The 25618-nt window shown below is 36.6% G+C and overlaps 1 protein-coding gene across 1 annotated transcript; it reads right to left on the bottom strand.

Annotated features, from left to right (window-relative positions):
- Positions 1-13138: 13138 nt before the first annotated feature.
- LOC110677010 lies at positions 13139-25480 on the bottom strand. The gene is made up of 5 exons (XM_021847343.1): positions 25136-25480; positions 24889-25051; positions 24572-24823; positions 14460-14798; positions 13139-13407 (listed from the first exon to the last, which is right to left on the bottom strand). The coding sequence occupies exons 1-5, from the start codon at positions 25136-25138 to the stop codon at positions 13139-13141; spliced, it is 1026 nt and encodes a 341-aa protein (XP_021703035.1). The 5' UTR covers positions 25139-25480.
- Between the last annotated feature and the right edge of the window lie 138 nt (positions 25481-25618).

The raw sequence follows: 25618 nt of genomic DNA, 5'->3' as shown, positions 1-25618 counted from the left end.
TGAAGTGATTTGTTCGAATATAGTGCTCAAATCCTTAGTGCCGAGTGAGATTTACTGTGAAATGTGATGTGAAAGAAGTGAATTTGCCTGTGCCCCCTCTGAAAGTGGAATATTTCTAGGGAGTTGATGCCGGTTATGGACCCTTTGCGTATTATGGACCCCCTACAGAAAAACATAAAATTAACACTCAAAGCAACTTTATTCCTATGAAAATCCACCGGGGGAACTTCAATTACATTATTAGTCAGCAGTTTCAGGCAAAATATTTGGTATGAGACCAAGGGGTGGATCACTTCTGATGCATCTGATGTATTGGAATAATTTCAAGCATTTAAATGCACGTAAATGCACACTCGACAAATTCGCAGTTCATGGCTTGCTCCAACAATTGGTTGTTATTCTTGTCAAAGTGTCAAACTCGTTATTCTTTATTCACTCAAAACGACAAGGTTGTATGGGGTCAAGAGGAGCTGAAAATATTTAGTACCTGAGCACTAAGTTTAGAAACGGATATCGGCAAAGCGACCTCTCCGTGGATAGTATGGTTGATGAAAAGATAGATCCCAGCTACGGGGAAACGCAGCTTTGTGTCTGTCATAAGAAGGAGTACATCCGGAAGTGGCTGTTAAAAGTGCTTTTTGGCCCAGATAATCCAATATCGTTATCTTCCATCAGTTTAATTGGTGTCCACTTGCTGCCATCCATGAATCCAAGAATGGATCATTGAAGGTAGTTTTTGCAAGTGCTCACCGCATCAAAACAAAGGCGCCACTGTATATGGGATTTAACATTGTGACAGCATTGCTGTTCTGTCAAACACACAAGACTACGGTGGCGCTATCTATGCTTTTCATAGCGGCCGTTTTGGTTATTTTAATGATTACTCTATACCCGCCAATAATTTTTCCTACTGCTTCTCAATAACTACGGAATATTTGTTTGTAATTGAATAAGTCAAAAAATTATTAACAAGAAGTTCTTTCTGAAGGTTTTCTGAAGCATAGATTTATCAGGACGAGGATCTAATATTAATGTCTTGCTTTCGAACCTGGGTAATCACGGGAAATTACCTCGTAGAAAGGTGCTCTTTTCGGCGAGTTTTCTATATGGCCGTGAATCCGCGGATCCCTGGCTGTAAAACGTGAATTGATCGTACCCTATCTGTTCTCTACTGACATTGAAGGAAATAAAACAATGTATTTCAACAAGAATTTCTCATAGTTTTTTTCATACTCTTTTTATACTTCCGCCTAAAATTTAATTGAAGAATTTGATGTTGATTCCTATCTATCACAAGTAAAACATAGCTTGTGGGTTTCTCAAAAAAGAGGTTCCGGTTTTTCTGGCACTGTAATCTGACGCTTGGTGCCTCGAAGACCCTTCAAACGAAATTGAACAGGCATACAAATATAATATATTTTTCCTGTTCTAGAGCAATCTGAAATTAATGAAGTTTGTGATTAGTAGCTGAATTCCAACGAAGACTTTATTCTATGAGGAAAAGTAAAACTGTTACGTTCACAACAAACAACGACGCGTTGCTATAGCACAACACGAGGGTGCAGATTAGGGCTAAGTTGATTTGAATGTCGAAAAATGCATTTGATGCAAATTGATGTATATTCGATGTACATTGAACAAGTGATCCACCCCATGTTTGAGACGCATAAATACAAATATTTGAACAGTTTTCTAAATGAAACCACACAAGAGGGTAATACGCATTTCCAGGTGGGTCCATAATAGGCTCTTCGGCAGCGAGCCGGATTACATGGGAATCAAATGGAGGGTCCATAATACGCAACGTCAAATTTGTAAACAATCCTATTATGGACCCCGGGAGGGTCCATAATAGGCATTCGGGCAACAGTTTTTCAAATGCATATTTCGCTGGAAAAATCGAATGATTTTGTATGTTTTTTAGACGTATTATGAAGTAAAGACATTGAATTTGTTGTTAGACTCCACAAAACGTATATGCGTCTGAGATATCATTGCGGAAAAGCGTCTAGAATGAATTTCAGCTACTAAGGGGTCCATTACTAGCATTGAAACCCTAGTTATTTTGCATTTGCTAAAATTAACCGCCAGGTGAAGAATTCAACATTTTTTGGTTTGATTAGGCAGTAATTGTGGCAGTAAATGTGGAAGTCAGTTTAATCATAATACCATAGCGTCTTTGAGCGAATTCATGTTTATAATTTGATATGAAAAAGTGAAATTGTGGCAACCGGAGTGAAATTAATATAGCGAAACCATAATTGAATGATTGCCATCGACAAATGCCGTTTTGTCATCATAAAAACACAAATAAGAGCAAACTGTTAAGATTTGGCATTTGTGGATGTAAAATTGCCTTTTTTTCGCTTTTATGGTAAACAAGCAGCATTCAACAAAGTTTGCAGTTTGGGTATGTTATTATGAAAAAAACGATGAACACGGACATAAGTGTGTCGTTTTTCCGTCAGGAATAAGTGTTTGCAATGCATTCACAATACAATGCATGTCCAAATGCTGATTTAAGAGGTATAAATAAGGTAAGTTATCAAGATTCAAGTGCAAGTCAATCAGTTTAAAAGCAGCATTTATGAAAACAAGGTGTATTATATCAATCTTTTATCATAGCCGTCATAAATAAGTGTCATTCAGCCACCACTGGCAATTTAAATGAGGTATTATGTGCTGCAATAAAGCTGGTTTTGTAGCCACAAAATTTTAACTTTATAGTTTGTCTCTAAAAGGTTTTGAAAACAACTAAGAGCTGACTTACAAAATATCATCTACTAGCAACGTTAAATGTCGCCTCTAGCTATCATAGCATTCACGTAACTGTCATAAAACATAAATAAATCCACACGAATGCCAAATTGCGGTGGAATTGTTACTTGGGGATTACATTGATTTCCCATTGGGACTTACTATTATAGGAATGCCCCACTATTATTGGTGCAAAGGAGCAGAAAAGTTAAGCTTATTAAATGTTTTCTACTATTTCCTTACCGAGTGAATTGGCGAATTATTGTTGGCGAGGCTTTATCAAGATAATTGATGTAAAGCTAAATAAGTAAGTAAGTACTATTTCCTTATTGATATCCAAGATTTTTTGTATACACATTCATACTATTTTAACATTGGCCATGTCAGAAAGATAAAAATGTAAATATGTAAATAGTGTCCTAAAGGCCTGTCCCTATTTTAGAGCCAAACGCTTACATTCAGGCCAAAATAGTTGCAGTAACATGCTCTTTCGTGTCATTAATTAAAAACAAGATTTCATTCAACATTTTGGGACTCAATTTGCACATCGTTCAGATTAAGGGTTCATTCACATATTTCATAACGCCAAAAATGGTTATTTCTGACACCCACTCACCCCCTCGTAACGCTTTTTGTATGAGCCGTAACATCGAGAGGACACCCATCCACCCCCTTCAGCGTTATGAAATTTGTGAATATGCCCTAAAAATGGTTCAAACGTCATTTAGCTCAAGGAACGGAGTAAAGTGAAATGGGAAGCTGTGGGACGGAACGCCAAATCAAAACAAAACAGTGAATGAGGTTACCAGAAACACGATTCAAATTAAAAATGAATCCCGATGGTTTGCATTAGTAATCCTTTATAAGAGAGAAGCTGACATTTCTGTCGAAGTGTGAGCCAATCGAGCAGCGAGAGCTGTCAAAGCGTGAGCCAAACGAACATGCGTTATGTAGATCTATAACGAAACAAAATACACTCTTTAGCAATAAGGAAGTCATGTTCGTGTTACAATATTAATCTCGACGCCAAGAAAACTCAGTACTGCTGGTCTGTTGCCAAATCATTCCATTATACTTCCGCTTATCTCTTATATAAAGGATCACTAGTTTGCATGAGGTACCGTTCAAATTAGCGGGGGTGCACGGTACACGCAATATTACATACAGATTTCTGCAAAAAATCTTAAAAGGTGTCCAGAAGAATCACAAAGGGATATCCAAAAGAAAGAAGTAATATCGAAATGGTAACGAAGTTTTTTGAATAAATTCCAATGCGATATCTCGAAGGATTTTGTGATTTCCAGAAGAATTTAGAGAAAAATCAGAGATAATCTCAAGATTTCCAAAACAATCCCAGAGAGGATTTGAAGGATTCATGAATGATTTAAAGAAGAAACCCGGGGGAAACTCCCAAAGAATTCTAGAGTAATTTCTGGAACAATATATTTTTCTAAATACTTTGATTCAAATTAATTTCTTGTGTAGCATTTAGCATTCACTACACTAAAATGAATTTTATTGTAAAAACTACTGAATCCATGGTAAAATTAAGAACTGCACCAACGATTTTCAACCGACTACATTAATCTGTTAACTCTACCAAAACATAGTCAACATCACTACACAAGAAAATTTCTTCTGTTGATTTAACCAGAGTTGTAGTATTTTTGACTAGAAACATTCTTGATTTGAGAAGTTTAGCATCATACTTTTGACCACACTGTGTTGTACGGTGGGTGTCACGGATTGAAATACAATGCTTTGTAGTGGACGCTACTATGGACACAGTCAAATTTACTGCACTGTTCAGTGATTTTCACCAGATTATAGTAAACATAACAGATTTTTGTAGTCGGTTGAAAATCGTTGGTGCAGTTCTTAATTCTACCATGGATTCGGTAGATTATACAACAAAATTTGTTTGCGTGTATAGTCACAGCTCGTAATATCAATAACAAATTTAATTTATATTTTTTTATCCAGGTGAATTTAAGCACATCCAAATTAAATACCAGTTCCAAGAGTAAAACACCAATCTCATGATTTTTCGAGGATATAGATATGTTTGTTATTTGATACTTAAATACTTGAATTATGCTGTATCAATATTTACAAGTACACACAGAGAAAACAATTTTTATGTCAAACATATTCTGTATCATTACAACAATATATCTGTATTATATGCCGGCTTATAATTGCCTTTCATTGTTTCAATAGCAATTCTTAATTTGTTTCAAAAAGAAAAATTGTTGAATTTGACAGCTGCTTTTAACGGGGGGCAATAACATATATTTTTGTTTTAACTATTTTTTCTTTTGAAACAACAAATGTTTGCATTGAAATAAAACCTTCATTTTTAAAATTAAATTACACTGGTTTTTTATGTGACAATGTTCTTTTTTGAAATAAAAACACTTTTTTGATGGTTTCCAGTTCCTTTATTTTTTTTAAATAAATAAACAATAAACAACGATAATCGCTTCGAAACGTCTACTTTACTTTTATTTTGTGAAAGTAGAAGTATTGGAACATGCACCAACATCCATTTAACTGGAGAATGTTCTTTATCCGCGAGACAAAGTGATGGGATAAAATCATCAGTTAACTGCAATACTGGAGAATGCATTGATGGAATAATTTTTTTAGAAAAGATGGTTGAATACTTACCAAAAATATTCTGATTGTGGTTTTAAATTACAAACATTTATGACCTGAACTTCTTGTACGAACATTTTAACCACGCAATGTACTTCAATATAATTCAATGTATCGGAAATATTCGCTTTTTCACCGTTTCTACCAAACAACAAAATGGCGGGACAGTTTTTATGCTACATGCATAATCATTAGAATCAATAATGATGTAAATTGCAACAAATAAACTTTCATTTAAAGTAAAGTTTTTCTTTTGTTGTTTCAAAAATAAATTTATTTAAAAATGTACTCGGTAAATCCAACAATATTGTGCTTTATTCTGACAAATTAAGAATTGCTATTGAAACAATGAAAGACAATTATAAGCCGGCAAATAATACAGATATATTGTTGTAATGATACGGAATATGTTTGACATTAAAATTGTTTTCTCTGCGTGAATGTTATCAAAATTTCACATATGGCCAAATGGGGAACCACTATGACCATAACTGGTACACTTTCCCTAAGTATGTATGGAACAATATAATTTTAATTTATCCTTACAATTGAACAACAATTTTAATTAGAATGAGCCTCCACCACATCCTCTCTCTCTCTTGCGTTGATTCAGAATTGAAAATATCAAAAGTCTATTGTAATCACTTACTTGCTTGATTGCATGTGTTGTTATTCGATATTTAAAATAAGATTCGTTACGCCGAACATGTTGGAACTTCGACAAGAACCAACAACGAGCATTGCTTTAAGCTATGAGATTGTTCCCGGATAAAAACGTATCATTCAGTGAATTGAATAAACCATTAATGCACAATATAACGTATTGGATACAATACAGCGTATTGTAATTGAATGTCGAAGCAACATTATTCTTGTTTGAATATACAATTCAAAAACAATACAATATATTGTAACAGAACACTGTATTGTTTTTTATTGGTTTTATACTTTATAATTTTGGTCAAATTCCTATTTTTGCGTAAAACAACTGTTGCTTTTTTCTGTGTAGCTTGGCTGAAAGAAGTAAACAAAACAAGTTCAGAAAGCAAGAAATGTTGGGTGAAAAATATTCAAAAAGTAAAAATAAGTAGTTTTGTAGGAGTCACTTGACATTAGCTGTAACGACGAATGCAACCATGATAAGGGCCTCTAATCTAATAAATATACTACACTGATAAAAATCCACACATTTGATCCGTGTGTTTAAAATTATGGATCAATTCATGAATGTCTGTATCGATTTGTTGTGATTTTCTTACAAACTTCGTGTGTGTTACACATTCAATTCTTTAGTTTTGCTTCATGGACTGATTCATCAACCGACAACATGAATTCCATAGTTTTCCACATAAGTTTATGAAGCTTTCCATTTAAAATTCGTATGCGACAATCTATGGTGTGGTGAAGTATACATATCTATTCAAAATGATAATTGTTTTGGAATATTATATCTATATAGATGTCAGTAGTAATGATTGCTGAGAAGACAGCACAGATGAATATTACCACGCAATAAGCATCATTCGCATATTAGGCCCTATTCAAAGTTTACTCTTCAGGCTGCGTTCTGTGATTGAACGAAACGTTGCTTGGAGAGTTATTTGAATTTATGTAGACAGTTGATATAAAAGAAACCAACTGACTATTTAGAGCGAGAGCGAAGAGACAAAGAAACAAAGAGAATCGGAAATCCGACCAAGCAGCGATCCTTCAAAGAAAGCTGAAATCAGTTTATCGGTTATTATTGAGAGCAACGGACGTGTTGCGAAGGAAGGTTGAGCTTTCCGGATACGACATGGCGCAGTCAGTAGCTGAACCATAGTGCGTATTTCCAGGAAAACGAGAAGAAAGTTTACGAAGTTAAGTCACTAAAAATGAATAAAATTATCAGAGCTTGAAAATGAACGAAATGAGAAAACAGACTAAAAAAATAAATGAAGCTGAAAGCCGAGCGTGAAAGACGAAACTTGGGCCAAAAGAAATAAATGAGGCTGTGAAAAGAGCGCGACAAATAGAGCCAAAAAATAAAAGGGGCAGACAAAAAAATAAATGAAGTATAAGAGCAAAATAAAGATAAATAGAGCCAAAAAATAAATGGGGCTAACGCTGAACAACGTGGAAATGCAAAGAAAAAAGTGGAGCCAAAAAAAATATATGGGGCTAACAAAGAGCGAGACAAAATAGAAATGAATGGAGTCAAAAAATGGAATGCAAGCTATGCGTGTAAAAGTAAAAAAATGGATTCAAAATTAATAAGCGACTCAAGGAATGAGAAAAGATACAAATTATTAAGATAACAAATAAAATTTCGGCACTCAAAATGTTTTGCAAACGAAAATCGATAAAAAAAATGCAATGAAAACAAAGTGAGTGATAATGGAAGAAAACAGATACGATGAGAATTGTATATTTTTTTAATCAAGATTGAAAAAATACGAATTCAGAATAAATAAATTTGGATTAGGCTCAGATTAGATTCGGATTGAAATTGAATTGAGTTTGGATTGGAATTTAAATGGATTGTATTATGATTGCATTTGGACTGAAATTTGATAAGTTTTACATATTGGATTTGGATAGAGTTTGATTTGAATTGGATTTGGATTGAATTCGGGTTGGATTCGGATTGGATTTGAATTATATTTGGATTGGATTCAGATTGCATTTTTATTGGATTTGGATTGGATTTGGATTGGATTTGGATTGGATTTGATTGGATTGGATTGGATTTGGATTGGATTTGGATTGGATTTGGATTGGATTTGGATTGGATTTGGATTGGATTTGGATTGGATTTGGATTGGATTGGATTGGATTTGGATTGGATTTGGATTGGATTTGGATTGGATTTGGATTGGATTTGGATTGGATTTGGATTGGATTGGATTGGATTGGATTGGATTTGGATTGGATTTGGATTGGATTTGGATTGGATTTGGATTGGATTTGGATTGGATTTGGATTGGATTTGGATTGGATTTGGATTGGATTTGGATTGGATTTGGATTGGATTTGGATTGGATTTGGATTGGATTTGGATTGGATTTGGATTGGATTTGGATTGGATTTGGATTGGATTTGGATTGGATTTGGATTGGATTTGGATTGGATTTGGATTGGATTTGGATTGGATTTGGATAGGATTGGATTTGGATTGGATTTGGATTGGATTTGGATTGGATTTGGATTGGATTGGATTGGATTGGATTTGGATTGGATTGGATTGGATTGGATTGGATTGGATTGGATTGGATTTGGATTGGATTTGGATGATTGGATTGGATTTGGATTGGATTTGGATTGGATTTGGATTGGATTTGGATTGGATTTGGATTGGATTTGGATTGGATTTGGATTGGATTTGGATTGGATTGGATTGGATTTGGATTGGATTGGATTGGATTGGATTTGGATTGGATTTGGATTGGATTTGGATTGGATTTGGATTGGATTTGGATTGGATTTGGATTGGATTTGGATTGGATTTGGATTGGATTTGGATTGGATTTGGATTGGATTTGGATTGGATTTGGATTGGATTTGGATTGATTGGATTTGGATTGGATTTGGATTGGATTTGGATTGGATTTGGATTGGATTTGGATTGGATTTGGATTGGATTTGGATTGGATTTGGATTGGATTTGGATTGGATTTGGATTGGATTTGGATTGGATTTGGATTGGATTTGGATTGGATTTGGATTGGATTTGGATTGGATTTGGATTGGATTTGGATTGGATTTGGATTGGATTTGGATTGGATTTGGATTGGATTTGGATTGGATTTGGATTGGATTTGGATTGGATTTGGATTGGATTTGGATTGGATTTGGATTGGATTTGGATTGGATTTGGATTGGATTTGGATTGGATTTGGATTGGATTTGGATTGGATTTGGATTGGATTTGGATTGGATTTGGATTGGATTGGATTGGATTTGGATTGGATTTGGATTGGATTTGGATTGGATTTGGATTGGATTTGGATTGGATTTGGATTGGATTTGGATTGGATTTGGATTGGATTTGGATTGGATTTGGATTGGATTTGGATTGGATTTGGATTGGATTTGGATGGATTTGGATTGGATTTGGATTGGATTTGGATTGGATTTGGATTGGATTTGGATTGGATTTGGATTGGATTTGGATTGGATTTGGATTGGATTTGGATTGGATTTGGATTGGATTTGGATTGGATTTGGATTGGATTTGTATTGGGTTTGGATTGGATTTGGATCGTATTTGGATTGGATTTGGATTAGATTTGGAATGGAATTTATTTGGATTCAGATTGCATTTAGATTGGATTTGGATTGGATTTGGATTGGATTTTGATTGGATTTGGATTGGATTTAAATTGGATTTCGATTCGATTAGAATTTAATTTTGTTGGATTGTATTTGCTTTGAAATTTGATTGGTTTTAAATTGAATTTGGATTGGATTTTAGATCGGATTTGGATTGGAATTGAATTGGATTTGATTAGGGTTGGATTTTGATTGGATTAAAATTTATTTTGTTGGATTGCATTGGAACCAAAATTTAATTGGTTTTAAATTAGATTTGGATTGAATTTGGATTGGATTTAAATTGGATTTCGATTCGATTAGAATTTAATTTGGTTGGATTGTATTTGCTTTGAAATTTGATTGGTTTTAAATTGTATCTGGATTGGATCTTAGATCGGATTTGGATTGGAATTGAATTGGATTGGATTAGGGTTGGATTTTGATTGGATTAAACATTTAATTTTGTTGGATTGTATTTAGGTTACATTGGAACCAAAATTTGATTGGTTTTAAATTAGGTTTGGATTGGATTGAAATTGAGTTGGTTTGATTGAATAAGGATTGGATTCAGATTGGAATTGGACTTGGATTAGATTTGAATTTAATTTGCTTGGATTGTATTTGGATTGCATATCGATTGGAATTTGATTGGTTTTAAATTGGATTTGGATTGGACAGGATTTGAATTGGATTTGGAATGGATTAGAATTTAACTTGGTTGGTTTGTATTTAGGTTGCATTTGAACTGAAATTTGATTGGTTTTAAATTGAATTAAGATTGGATTGGATTAGGATTGGAATTGTTTTGAATTTGGATTGGATTTGATTTGAATTGGATTTGGATTGAATTTGGATTGGATTTGGATTAAACTTGAATTTGATTTGGAATGGATTAGAATTTAAGTTGGTTGGATTGTACCTAGATTGCACATGGACCGAAATTTTATTGATTATAATTGGATTTTGGATTAGATTTTAATTGGAATTGGATTGAATTCAGATCAAATTTGGATAGGATTTGATTTGAATTCAGATCGAATTGGATTTGGATTCGAATTAAATTGGATTTGGATTGGATTGGGTTTGGATTGGATTCGGATTGGACTTGAATTGGATTTGAATTTAATTCGATTGAATTGTATTTAGGCATTTGGACTGAAATTTGGTTTTAAATTGCATTTGAATTGAGTTGGATTTTAATTGGAATAGGATTGAATTTGGATATGATTTGAATAGATTTTGATTTGGATTGAATTCGGATTGGATTGGATTTGGATTAGATTTGAAGTGGATTTGGATTTTATGCATGTTGCAAAAGTGCGAGTGAAAAACAAACGGATTATAATCTGCCTCGTTTATTGATATGTTTCAGAAGCTGGGGTATATACCTAATTTTCATGAAAATCATATTGATGAGAATCGCTCATGATTTATCAAATAATTGTCAGGAAAATTTTCTTAAGAGAGTAGAGGTGAGAGGGAATGTGGTGAAGTATACATATCTATTCAAAATGATAATTGTTTTGGAATATTATATCTATATAGATGTCAGTAGCAATGATTACTGAGAAGACAGCACAGATGAATATTACCACGCAATAAGCATCATTCGCATATTCAAAGTTTACTCTTCAGGCTGCGTTCTGTGATTGAACGAAACGTTGCTTGGAGAGTTATTTGAATTTATGTAGACAGTTGATATAAAAGAAACCAACTGACTATTTAGAGCGAGAGCGAAGAGACAAAGAAACAAAGAGAATCGGAAATCCGACCAAGCAGCGATCCTTCAAAGAAAGCTGAAATCAGTTTATCGGTTATTATTGAGAGCAACGGACGTGTTGCGAAGGAAGGTTGAGCTTTCCGGATACGATATATGGGTGCATAGATCATCACTCAACACGGAATCAGTGTGTTTTACTTATGGTCTATTTGAAATCGATAGAGCTTGCCGTCGATTCCCGTGTTCCAAATTTCCACAATAAAGTTCATTTCAGTGTAATATCTTTACTTTAGAGCCGTATTTTCCCAGGACGGAAGAAGTTAGGCGGTTGCCATTGTTAGACATTTGTTAGATATGTTGCCCACCTAAAAAAATCGAAGAGCATAAATCATAAACCCGAATTTATGCTGCATGTTCGATTTTTTCGCACATTGTTGACGGTTGAGAAAACAGTGCGGACAAAACCTGCAGCTATCTTTGCCGCATCAGTTTGTAAAAAAAAGTCGCGTGCGTCGGTCGGAGAAATAAAAGTTCCGCGTCGTTTTGTCAGCTGCCATCACCGGAACCATTGTTGGCGTTAATTTTAAGTGGAAAAGTGTTGCGTCTTCGTTTGCGTTTGCGTCTTGCGTTTCGTCTTCCGTCCTATTGCCTCCACACGGCCGTGATAATTCCCGGATCTCGTCGTCGCCGCTGCTGTTGCTGCTGCCCGTTGACCAGATGATATTTTGGTGTCATAGAGATATGTTGGTAACACGATTTTTGATTTTTCTGATGGTATTTTGATACAGACGTATCATAAAAAGATAAGTTCCATCATCATAACAAATAATGCAAATGTTTTGATATTTTGAATGCCTGGCGTTTTCCTAAAATCAATAAAAACACTTGGTTTAGTCTGTTTGAACACCGACCATATTATTATTTGTTCTTAAGTTTTTCACGCATTGTGACCGAAGCCAAATTATCGTCGACAACTACGATTTGATGCTAAAATTGAGCAGTTTTAGTATGTTAAAGGTGTTTTCTAATATGTTATTTTATGATATAACTAATACAGAGTATTGCACTGTGAGTATACAAAAGGTCAAAAAACTATTTAAGATCAAAATTCCAAGCTCGTCAAAAAAAAATGGTTGAAATCAATAAGCCCTGTGAGACCCGATCATTCTGTTGCCATGGGGCTTTAACTGATATAATAAGGCATCAAAGTATACTAAATATGGCTGCTGAAAAGTGCCGATTCAGAAGAAACTTGCTTAGAAAAATGGTCGAAAATTATATAAATTTTAACATAATTTCATTATATCTTGAAATGTGAAGATTTCACAGCTTTGGTATATTCAGCAAATTTGTGTATTTTTGTAATATATAAAATGTTGTAGAACATGTCATGTTCGTAAATTGCACATTGAGCATAGAAATGGTCAAAAACTGATTTTTATGGTAAAATAGGTTAAATTTAAAAATTCAACCGTGAAAACGAAGTCAAAAAAATCAAGTATGTTCAGCAAACCTGTTGAAAATAAAAAGAACTAAAACTTTGCTGAAGTATGACCGCCCAAAAAATTTTTTTTCAAAAAAAATATTTTTGCTCGGGTGCCTTATTTAGTCTAATATAAATATTATTTTTTATTATTACTCGGGATGCTAATTCAAAACAATGTCCCGAAGACACCTATGGGCTAAAACGCCTCTAAGAGGTTTTGACCGTCAATTTTCAGTTTTGTCCCACTGTGCAGCGTTTACAGCACAGAATCCAGAACGGTCAGATTGTGAAACCTCGGTTGATTGCATTGTAATTTCCAGCGATGAATTTCCGGATACTTCTAGAGTTTCGTAGGAGTTCAGACTATCTTTTGGTTTTCGGAAAGATTTAACGATTCGCTTGTAAGGATCATCAGTGCGTATCTGAACTTCTTGGGAAAATGTCAGAGGAATGTTTTGGGATGGTACTGCAGATTTTCTCAGTATATTCGACCCTGTTGAATAAATAAGAAAAAATGTGTTCATACGCTATGTATATTGTGTATATTATGTATCTCGTATGAAAATTATTATGGCTCTTGGACAAAAATGACCGTCCATAAATGACGCCGTATATTTGAGATAATGTTCTACCCCCTTCTTCCATCGTAGCAATTCGTCACAAATATGTCAATCCCCCTATGAAAATGACATAACATCTACTTGATCCCTCCTTCTACTCTATCCAGAAAAATTTTGTTCAATATGTGATCAATGATCAAGTAAATTAATAAATAAATTCAGGCAAAAATCGTTACAATCTCCTATTGCCACGATATTATACATTTAGGTTAAGTTAGGTTAAGCAAATTGAAAACGTGTTTTTTTTTCTCTTATAAGCAGGTGAAATCAATCTGAAAAAAATCTGAACTGCTACGGCAAATGAAATGTAATATGTTGTTAACAAAATGTTAATAAAATTCTAAATTTGTTTTACCAAATTAGGATGATAGTGTTGTCTAATAACACAGAACACCTAGATAAAAGAAATGAATGCAATGTTTGGAATGATAGAATAAAAAAATGTGATCAATGATTGTTCCTGAAAAAAAAAACAATTCATTTTTCACATGAAATCTTTTCGTAAATAGAAATGAGCGATAAATGAGAAGGATATTTTGAATTATTACGAAGTATTGTTTTCTGGTATCGCATAACTTTATTCACAAGTTAAGTGTATTGCCAATCACGTGAACGATCGTTACAAATAATTTTTGATTCCATTTTTGATGATAACTATTTTTTGTATAAGGCTGTATTTCATCACGCCAATATGTCATGGAATGGCCTATTTTCCAGCACTAAATTATTAAGTACGTTCTTTTTAACATCTATTTTTAGCAGTTATTCGAACTGCTCAACTGTTGGTCTGTGGTAAAGGTGTTTGTGGTCAATATTTTTCTAACTTGTCCAAGTTAATTGAGATTACAATACAATAATTGAACTGCAGATGGGATACACAGAAGGAAATATTGTTGTCTTCCTTATAATGGGAAACGATAATTACCAGTGTTATAGTCACTATCGTGAAAATGTTGACTGCAGACAAAAGAATTTTTTGTCGGTTTTTTTCCTGATTTTATGGCATGCACCCAAGCGGTCATCTTGATCCTCTCTTTCGGAAATTTATGAAGAAATACGCCTTTGCTCGTTTTTGTAGTGCAGCCGTAAACAGAACACATTCTGTTGCTTTTTGGCCGTACATCTTCTTTCACATAGTCATGGTCCAGCAGACACTGTTCAGTGGGAATCTGTTTGATCTGTCTGCGATGAATTTCCACTATCTTCACGGGCCTTTTCAGTTTCTTAGTGGGAACAGCACTGTTCTTCAAGTATCGTGATGTAACTGAAAATATAAAAAAAAAAACATATTTTTAAAAGCTTGCTATTTTATTGAAAATTATATATGGTTTAAGCTTAAGTTGTCCAAAACATTCTAATGCATGCATTTCAAAATTTTAAATGAATTCGTACGATAAATTGATTGTTTGGGAGACCATTTATGCGCTTAGACTTATGTCATTGAAAATGTTGGAAACAAAATCTTTAACACTTTTTTGAATGACATCCTGGAAAAATTCTATTGAAAGTTATGAATTGATCACACAATTCAATAATGTTTGTTGAACGCACTGTGCATCTAAGAATAATTAAAAATAAATTTCGGAAGGAGCTCTTGAATGGACTCTGGACAAACGAATAATAATATTGCCTTAAATTTCCATAAAAAATCTTGACACCAATTCATTACGTATGTTTCGATGGAATTTCTGAATTTTCTGTGACATGATTAGAAAAATTTCTACAAGAATTCTTGGGGGAATTTCTAAAGGAATCCCAGAAACAATGGTTGAAAGAAACCTAGGAGCAACGACTGGAGGAATTTTTAAAGTAATGTTTGGAGAAATTATCTGGGGGACTCTCCTGAGAAATTCCTACAGGAACCATGAATAAAATCTTTGGGAATTACCAGTGGCACTCCGAATGAACTCTGAAGTAATTCCTGGAAAATAACTGCAAAAAATTCTAGAGGAACTCTGAAGGAATCGGTAGAGGAACTCCGGAGGCGTTCCAGACAGAACTCCAAGGTAGTTGCTTAAGAAACTCCGATGAAATTCGTGGAGAAGCTATGGAGGATAGCCGAAAGATTTTCCGGTAGCGCTTCAAAGGAACTACCGATGAATTGCTGGATCAAATCCAGAGGAATAACGTGAGGAACTCTAGAAGAATTCTCGCGTAACATTACTAAAGGACCTATCTAACATTGAGAGGCTCTCTTTGTTTACTTTCTCTTTCATTAATAACTGAGTCACATTAATCTCTTCTGTTGCTTTTTTTGTATGAAACGCTAGTCAAGGAAATTGACTTTCGTTCTATAGTGAAAAACTTCCCAAAATCTTTAGTATTCCACTGTTATCATCAAAAGAGAACGAGAGAGGAGAGAATCTCTCATTTGTACATAGGTCCTTTAGTAATGTTCCGCGAGAATTCATGGAAGAACTTTGTAACGATTCCCAGTGGAACTTCCGAAGAATTGCTGGAGGAACTCTGGAGGAATTCCAGGAAAAACTCTGGTGAAATTCTAGGAGAAACTCTTGAGAAATTCACGGAGGAACTCTGGAGGATTTCTCGGAGAAAATCAAGGGGAATTCCCAGAGTAACTCTAGAAGAATTCCTAGAGGAACTCCGGAGGATTTCCGAGAAATTACTGAAGGAACTCTGAAGAATTCCTGGAGGAACTCCAAATGTTGGCGGATATCCGAAGGAATTCCCGGTGGAACTCCAAAGTCATTTCCGGAGAAAATCTGAAGGAATTTCTGGAGGAACTCCGAAGAAATTTCATGAGGATCTCTGAAGAAATTGTAGGACCTCCAAAAGAATTACTGGAGAAACACCGAAAGATATGCTAGAGGAACTGCGGAATATTTTCTAGAGAAACTTTGAAGAAATTCCTAAAGGAACTATGGAGAAAATTCCGGTGGAACTCTGGAGAAATTTCTGGAGGATCTCTAAAGGAATTCTTGGAAATACTCCGAGAAATTTCAGGGGGAACCAAAGAATATCTGGAGGATCCATGAAGGAATTCCCGGCAAATATTTTGAAAAAAATCTTGAAGAAATTTCTATAGAAACGACAAAGGAATTCCTAGAGAAACTCCGAAAAAATTCCGAAAGAATTTCTGGAGAAATTAGGAAGCGAATCCTGGAGGAACTCTGAAGAGGAGGAATGCCTGGAGTAACGAAGTTACTCTGAAGGAATTCCCGGCGGAGCTCTGGAAGATTTCCAGGAATAAGTCTGAAGGAATGCCCGAACCAACTCTGAAGAAATTCTTGAAGGCACTCTAAAAGATTTCCTGGACGAACTCTTAAATAATTCCTGGAGGAATTCCGGATGAATTGCTGAAGGTACTCCGGAGAAATTTCTGAAGGAACTCCGGAAGAATTTCTGAAGGATCTGCTGAGGAATTCATGAGAGAATTTCAGAAAATTTTTTGGTTGAATTTCTGAAAGAACTGCGGAATAATTCCAAAAGGATCTATGAAGGAAATCCAAAGGAATTCCAGGTGGAGCTCTGGAGGAACTCCGGAGGATAGCTGGTTAACCCCTCTACCGGCAGCTTCATTTTTTACCGCTAAAAAATATTCAAATCGCGATAACTTTTTTGTTTCTCGATATTTTTGCACCATTTTTTCACAACATCTCAAAAAACTCTTCTAGTTTAAGAATCCGTGTCGATATTAATCATTGGTGATCTAGTTTTGAAGATATTCCGATATTCCTTGGGGGACCGACATTCTCCATACAAAATGTCTTTGGCGGCCATTTTGTTTTTGGTCAATTTATCAAAAAAATAAAATGTGTACTATACAATGCCAGGTAATAAGGAGCTACTCTGAAAAAATCATACAAATCGGTTCAGTATTCTTGGAGAAATCTAAAAATTACGATATGAGGTTTTTTAGAGTTTTCAAGATCTTTATTTGTCCAGCGTGGTACCAGAAACATAAATGCTCATTACTCAAAGACGGCTGCACCAAATTGCTTCATTTTTTCACAACATACTCGCATTAATATATAATTCCGTGGAGTGAATATCCGAATACGATAAAAAATTTGTAGCCTGAGATATTTACGTTGGTTATGGCTAAGCGTCCGTCCCCCAAGGAATATTGGAATATCTACGGATCCAGATGATCAATTAATAATATCGACACATATTTTTTAACTAGAAGAGTTTTTTGAGGGCTTGCGAAAAAATGGTGCAAAAATATCGAGAAACAAAAAAGTTATCGTGATTTGAATTTTTTTTAGCGGTGAAAAACGAAGCTGACGGTAGAGGGGTTAAAATCCAGAAAAAAATCTGGTTGAAATTCGGATGAACTTCTGGAGCAAATCAGGTAGAATTACCACTGAAACTACGAAGGAATTCTCGAAGGAACACTGAAGGAATTCCTGGAGGAACTCTGGATTAATTCCTAGAGAATCTTCAAATGAAATCCCGTAGAAACTACGGAGCAATTCCTGGAGGAACTCCGGAGGTGTTGCTGGAGTAACTCCGGATGGGTTTCTGGAAGAACACCGGAGGTGTTTTTAGAGGAACTACTACTAAGGAGGAAATTCAAAGGAATTCCCGATGGACCTCCGGAAAAACTTTTCAGGAATTACTGGATGAAATCCAGAGGAATCGCTAGAGGAACTCCAAACGATTTTCTGGAATAACTTTTGAAAAAAATCCGGTGAAAATCCGGAGGAAGCTTTGCTGGATGAAATCAGAAAATGCCGGAGGAAATCCGGAAGAATTTCGGAAGGACTTAAAAAAAATCCTGGAGGAACTTCGGAAGAATTTAACGAGAAACTCTGGAGGAAGTCTAAAGGAATTCCCGGAGAAACTTTTGAGACACTTCCTGAGGAGCTCTGGAGGAAATCTCAGAGGGAATGTAGGGCATTTCTCGAAGTAGCTCCAGAAAAATTCCTAGTGGAACTCCAGAGCATTTCCGAAGAATCTCTGGAGAATTCCTGCAAAGATTCCGAAAAAAAACAATGGGGAACTATGGAGGAAACGCGAAGGAATTCCTAGTGGTGCTCCAAAAGAATTCCCGGAGGAATTCTTGTAAAAAAGGAGGAATTTCTCCGGAGGCATTTCTGGAGGAAATTCCTGAAGGAAATCCTCGGCCCGAAGGAAATCCTTGTGAAAACCTTAAGAGGAGTTCTTGGAAGAAATCCCCGGATTAATTCCTGTAGAGAATTCCCGCAAGAATTTCTGAAGAAAATCGTCAGAGCAATTCCTGGAGGAAATCCTCGAATGAATGCCTGGAGCATATCTCCGGAGAAATTCTATGAGGAAATCCCAGAGGATTTTCTAAAAAAAAAATCCCACAACAAGTCCTGTGGGAAATCCACGGATGAATTCCTGGAGCGAATCCTTAGAGAATATCCCGAATGAATTTCTGGAACAAATCCTCGGAGGAATTTCTGAAGAAATATCGGGATAACTTTCTGGAGAAAATCCTGGAGGAAATACCCGGAGGAATTGCTATTGGGAAATTCCTGAGGAATCCGTTGAGAAAACCCCGGAGTTCTTCGGGGCTATCCCAGAAGACATCCTCGAAATTACCGGATGAATTTCTGGAGGAAATCTCCGGAGATATTCCTGGTGCAAATCCCCAAAAATTTTATGGAGGAAATTTACAGAAAAAATATCTGAAAAATTCTCCGATAGAATTTATGGAGAAAATCCACGGAGGAATTTCTTAATTAATTTCTGAACGAAATCCGCGGAGAAATTGTTGTTGAAAATCCCAATTATTGCTGGAGAAAATCCCCGGAGGAATTTTTGGAGGAAGTCCCTGAAGAAATTCCTGAAGAAAATCACCGGAGGATTTTTTCGGAAAAATTTCCAAAGGAATTTCTGGAGGAAAACTCCGGAACAATTTCTGGAGGAATTCCTGGAGGTGCTACTTGAAGAAATCTCCGGGGCAATTTCTGGAGGTGATCCCTCGAAGAATTTCTGAACGAAATCCCAGAGGAACTGCTGTTGGAAATCCTCTGAGACATTCCTGGAGGAAATCTCCGGAGGAATTCCTGAAACAAAGCGCCGAAGGAATTCCTGAAGAGAAAATCCCCGGAAGAGTTCTTGGGGGAATACCCGGAGGGATTCCTGAAGCAAATCGCCAGAGGAGTTTCTAGAGCAAATCCTTGGAGGAACTGCTACATATTATAAATCCCCATAGGGAGAAAATCTCCGAATATTCCAGAAGGGAATTTCCGGAGCAAATCCTGAGGGAAATCTCCGAAGATTGTTATTATTGACATCTGCAGAAGGATTCCTATACGAAATCCCCGGAATATATTGAAAAAATCTCCGGAGGAATTCTTTCAGGAAATCTCCGGAGGAATTCCTAGAGGAATGCCCTGGAAGAGTTCTCTAGAGGAAGTTCTTGAGAAAATCCCCGGAGGAACAAATTTGAATTGCCGGTGGAGCTCAAAAACAATTTCCGGAGGATATTTGAAGGAATTCCCAAGGGAACTCCGAAGAAAATCTATGTGGAGTTCTGAAGAAATGCTTGCAGGACCTTCAAAAATTTGTGTGGAACTCCGAAGGATGTGCGGGATAGTTTTTTTTTTAATCCAGAAAAAAATCCTAAAGAAACTATGGAGAACATCCCGGAAGAACTCTGCAGAAATTTCTAGAGCATATTCAAAGGAATTCCTGGAGGAACTCGGCAAAAGTTTTGAAAGAATTCCTGGAGGAACTTTTAAAGGAACAACGAAGGAATTCCTGGAAAAAAATTATTACTGAAACTTCGAAGTAAATCTTGAAGGAATTCCGAAGAAATTCTTAGGGGTATGGTCGGAGTAACTCTGGAACAATTCCTGGCAGAGCTCTTGAGGATTTACCAGAGGAAGTCTGGAGGAACACCGTAGGAATTTGTGGAGGAATTACGGAGGAACTCTTCAGGGAAATCCGGGAAAAATCCTGGTAGAACCGTAGAGGAATTTCTGAAAAAAAAAACTACGAAAAAAACCAAAAGCAACTGTGAAGGAAATCCAAAGCGTTTCCCTGTGAAGCTCTGGAGGAAATGCTAGACAAAAATCAGAATAATTTCTGAAAGAACTCCGAAGGAATTTCTGGAGCAACTCAGAAAGGATTATCGGTGAAGCTCCGACAGAACTCCCGGGAGGAACTCCGAAGGATTTTCCGGAGGAATATTGAAAGAATTCCTAGGGCGTTTCTGAAAGAAATCCGGAGGCGTTTCTGGAAGAATTCCGGGTTTATTGCTTGAGGATCTGCGGAGAAATTTCTGGAAAAACTATGGAAGATATTCGAAGGAATCCCCGATGGAAACCGGGAAGTAATTCCCCTGGAAAGTTAGGAATTACTGGATGAAATCTAGAGCAAACGTTTGAGGAACTCTAGAGAAATTTCTAGTTAAAATCCAAAGATATTGTCAAAGGAAATCAGGAAGAATTTCTAGAAGAACTTAAAAAAATCCTAGAGGAACTTTGAAGGAATTACACGAAAAACTGTGGAGGAATATATTGGAGGAACTTCCGGAGGAAATGTAGGGACTTTTTCGAAGAAAATCGTGAAGAATTCTTAGTAAGATTTCCATGGTATTACTAGAATTCTGAAAAATTCTTGGAGAAAATCTGAAAAAAAGGAGGAATCCTGGAGGAAATATGGTGGAGCTCTTAAAGAATTCCCGGAAGAAATCTTCCCGAACGCACTCCGAAATTCCAACAGTAACTCTGATTATATTCTTAGAGGACTTTCAAAGAAATTCCTGCACGGACTGCAAGTAATTGCCGAAGGATTTTTAGAGAATCTCCGGAGAAATTCCTGATGGAATCATGGAGAGAATCCTGGAACTCTGAAAATAATCTGGGAGGATCTCCGAAGAAATTCCTGAAAGAGCTTGGAGGAATTCCTGGAAAATCTCCGAAGGAATTGCTGTAATAAACTTCTGCGAAAATTTCTGGAGGCAATCCGTGGTGGAAATCCCATGAGAAAATCCTGGAAAAATATCTGGAGAAATTCCTGGTGGAAATCTTCAGAGGAATTCCTGAAGAATACCCCGGATGAATTCATGGAGCAATTCCTCGGTGAAATTCCTGGAGGGGATCCCGGAGATTTTTTGTAAGAAAACCTCAAAATTCCTGGTGGAAATCTCATGGGAAATCCCAGAAGGAAATCTCCGGAAGCATTTCTGGAGAAATTCCTGGTGAAAATCTCAAGAGGAAATCCTGCGTGAAATCCCCGGAGGAATTTTTGGGGCAAATGCCCAGAGGAACTCTTAGAGGGAATCCCGTAGGAATTGCTGTAAGAAAACTCCGCATAAATTTTATGTAAGAAATTCTAGTCGAAATCTCATGAGAAATTCCTGGATGAATTTCTGGAGAAAACCCTGGTGCAAATCTTAACAGGCAAGCTTGAAAGAATTCACCGCTAGAATTCCTGGAGCAAATTCCCGGAGGACTTTCTCGTTTTTTCAATGAAATCCTCAGAGGAATTTATATTGGAAATCTCCGGGGATTTTTTGGGGGAAATCCCCGGAGGAATTCTTGGAAAATATCTTCGAAAGAATTTCTGAAGAAAATCCCCGGAGAAATTCCCAAAGTAAATCCACGGGTGAATTCGCTGAAAAAATCCCCGGATTATTTTCTGGAGCCTCATAATGAAATCCCCGAAGGAATTCCTCGAAGAAATTCTTGGAGGAATTTCTGGACGAAACCCCTGATGCAAATCACCAGGGAAAGTCCCTGGAAATCCCCGTATGAATTCTTAGAAAAAATCATGCAGAAATATCTGAACGTAACCCCCTGAGGAATTCCTGGATAAAATCCCCGGAGAAATTGCTATTGGAAATCTCCTGAGAAAATCCTCGGAGGAGTTCTTGGGGGATATCGCTGGAGAAATTTCTGGAGAATGTCCCCGGATAAAAACCTTGAAGAGATTCTTGGAGGAACTTCTGGAGGAAATGTTCGCTGAAATTCTTGTCGCAAATCTTCAGAGAATTTTCTGCAAAAAATCTCCAGGTAAATTCTCTGAAATAATTTCTGGAGAAAATCCTCGGAGGAATTCCCAAAGGAATTTACAGACGAAATTCCCAGAAGAGTTCTTGGACAAAATCCTTCGAGGAATTGCTATTGGAAATCCACATGGAGGAAATCACCAGAAGAGTTCTTGGAAAAAATCTCCGAAGGAATTTCTGGAGAAAATCCCCGGAGCAAATTTCCGGAGGAATTCCTGGTGTAAATTCACAAACACTCCTGGTGGGATCTCCGAATAAATTCTCTGAATAAATCCCCGAAAACATTCTGAAATAGTTTCTGGAGAAAATCCTCGGCGGAATTCCCTTATGAATTTACAGACGAAATCCCCAGAAGAATTCTTGGACAAAATCCTTCGAGGAATTGCTATTGGAAATCCACATGGAGGAAATAACCAGAAGAGTTCTTGGAAAAAATCTCCGAATGAATTTCTGGAGAAAATCCCCGGAGCAAATTTCCGGAGGAACTCCTGGTGTAAATTCACAAATACTCCTGGTAAGATCTCCGAATAAATTCTCTGAATAAATCCCCGAAAACATTCTTGCTGTAAATCCCTATAAATATTCTCGGATGAATTCTCTGAAAAAAGTTCCCGAAGCGATTTCCGCAAAAAATGCCTGAAATTTCCGAAAGAATTCCTGTATAAATCCACAGAGAAATTCCTGGAAAAAATCCTCGGAGAAATTCCTGAAGGAAATCCTCAGAGGGATTTTTAGAGGAAATCTACGGAGGTATTCTTGGAGAAAATTCCCGACGGAATCCCTGAAGGAAATGCACGGAGGAGTGGAAATCCGAAAAGAATTTTCGAATGGAAATACTGAGAAGAATTCCTGGTGCAAATTGACGGAGGAATTTGGACGAAATTCACGAAGAAATATCTGAAGAAAGTACATAACCGAAGGGATTCCTGGAGCAAACCACCGGCGTAATTCTTGCAGCAAATCCCCGGACGAATGTCTGGAAGAAAACCCCAGAGGAAATCGAAGAAGGAATTCCTGGTAAAAATCCTTGTAGGCACATAGAAGGAACTTCGTTAGAATTCCTGGAAGAGCTCCTGGAGATTTCTTTTGGCGGACTTCCCCGGAGGATTTTCTAGAGAAATAATCTGATGATTCCTAAAGAATTGTTTTTCGAAGAATTGATTCCTTCTTAAATCACTTTTTTTCACTTCGTAGACTATCAAGCTTTCCCCCCCCAGCTTGGCTGTTTCAGGGAGAAAAATCCAAACTAGTAAACAATCGTGTGTCAAATCAGATTTTGAACAGCTCAAATCTTGTTCCAAATCTGACCAAAAATGGACCAGGCAGTTATCCTGTTCCAAAAAAATAGACCAGAAAACTGATATAAAATAAAATTGGAATATAATTTGCAACACCGGTTAAAGCTCCAATTTTTAACATGGTCCAAAAAATTTGAACCAACCAGTGATTTGGACCACCGGTGAAGTTGCCCTAAGGTCTATAAAGTATTTATTTTTAAGCATCAAATCGCTACCAGTCCTGCTTTCAGCAATCTCTCACGGAAAACTTAAAATATATTTTTTTATGAATTGCTGGAGTAATTCTTAGGGTAATTTCTGGATGAATCTCCAGAAGATTTTTTGGAGGAACATCAAGAAGAATTGCTGGATGGATCGTCAGAATAGTTTTTGTAGGAATGTCTGCGGAATTCCCGGAGCAATCCCTATAATGTTTAATTGGCAGCAAAGTTCAATAACAATGTAAATAATTGTAGAAGTACTCATAAGAACACTAAACTGATAAATAGGCTCTGCCTCAGTGAGAAGGTAAAGTCAGAGAATAGAAAAATGTTCCCTATTTCAGTTTTAAGGTAAGACATTCATTAACCGAATAGAAGTGATGGAATGCATCATTCTACAGAAAGAACCACACTAGAAAACGGACCAGCTCGACACAGTCGGAAACATTTTTCATGTGGCTTGGTGCCTGACGACACTAACCGCACGGCCACAAAGCCCACCTGAGGTGTTGAGGTCGTTGGAGGCCGTTATCTCTTACAGAAAACCAGGCTACCCCTTAGTCAATCAATGTCAATTAATTTGACCTACCTGTTGTAAATGCATCGTCCTTGAAGTGCTTCTGGCAGATTTTCCACCCCGCTGTATTAGCCTCCGCACAGCCCAGTATGTTTGCCCATTTCAGCCAAGCTTTCGATGTCATGGAGGGAAACTTTTCCATATTCTTGATGTCTTTGGAGCGGCATCCCAAAACGCAGCAGCCTATTTTGTTTGATGCTTTCAACCTTTCCGCCGGCAAGTTGATGGAGGGGATTGCAGTGCTCTTCAGCTTCTTCCGGATATCTATTATTGTTCAAATAAATACATAAATTCAACAGTATGTTCACTGTGCTGCAGAAAACACTCACTTTCCACGAAGTCCGTTTCGATGAAATGGTGAGAGCAAATCCGCTCGGATCCAGTTCCAAAAACAGGCGCGACCTTCTTCCATTGCCGGAAGCGATTATTTCCGGAGTTGGGCACCCGGTACAGCTGGAACTTGTTCCCGCATCCCGGGATTACACAGCAGTTCTGTAGCGAAGAAAGTGTTGTTTACTTTCCTCAATATTTCATTTTTTCTGACATACGAATTGCAAATTGGATAGAATTACTTACCATTTTGTAAAACTTTCCGTTTACTACAAGTCTGCACAATTCTCCTTATACAAAAACATTGAAATTAAGTCAAATTTTAGTTTTTTAAAAGAATATCAAAATCCAGTTCGTGTTTGACAACTGTTTTGCTTTTCTATCACCGCTGCTACAGCAGCGCCGCTGGTGGACGGTGACAGCTTGGATTTCTTGGGATGCTGGGATGACAGCTGGGATATGCACAAGCAGCATAAAATCCATCTAACAGCCCATACATAATTTTGTCTAACGTTAGGCTAACGTTAGTCTAAATTTAGTCTAACTGATCGTTTCGAACTTGCAGCATATCTAACAAAACTGTGTCAGATCTGTCTAATTTTAGACTAAATTTAGCCTAACGTTAGAAAAAAATTTAGGCTAACAATCTAACGAATTAGACTAAATTTAGACTATAGTTAGCCTAACCTGCCGTACTGGGTTTCCCGGTCTGCATTTCGTGCAGCAGAA

Source organism: Aedes aegypti, chromosome 2, assembly GCF_002204515.2.
Source record: "Aedes aegypti strain LVP_AGWG chromosome 2, AaegL5.0 Primary Assembly, whole genome shotgun sequence".
In the NCBI taxonomy this organism is placed as follows: domain Eukaryota; kingdom Metazoa; phylum Arthropoda; class Insecta; order Diptera; family Culicidae; genus Aedes; species Aedes aegypti.
The sequence above is the reverse complement of the archived record's forward strand: the minus strand, read 5'-3'. Positions and strand labels throughout refer to the sequence as shown.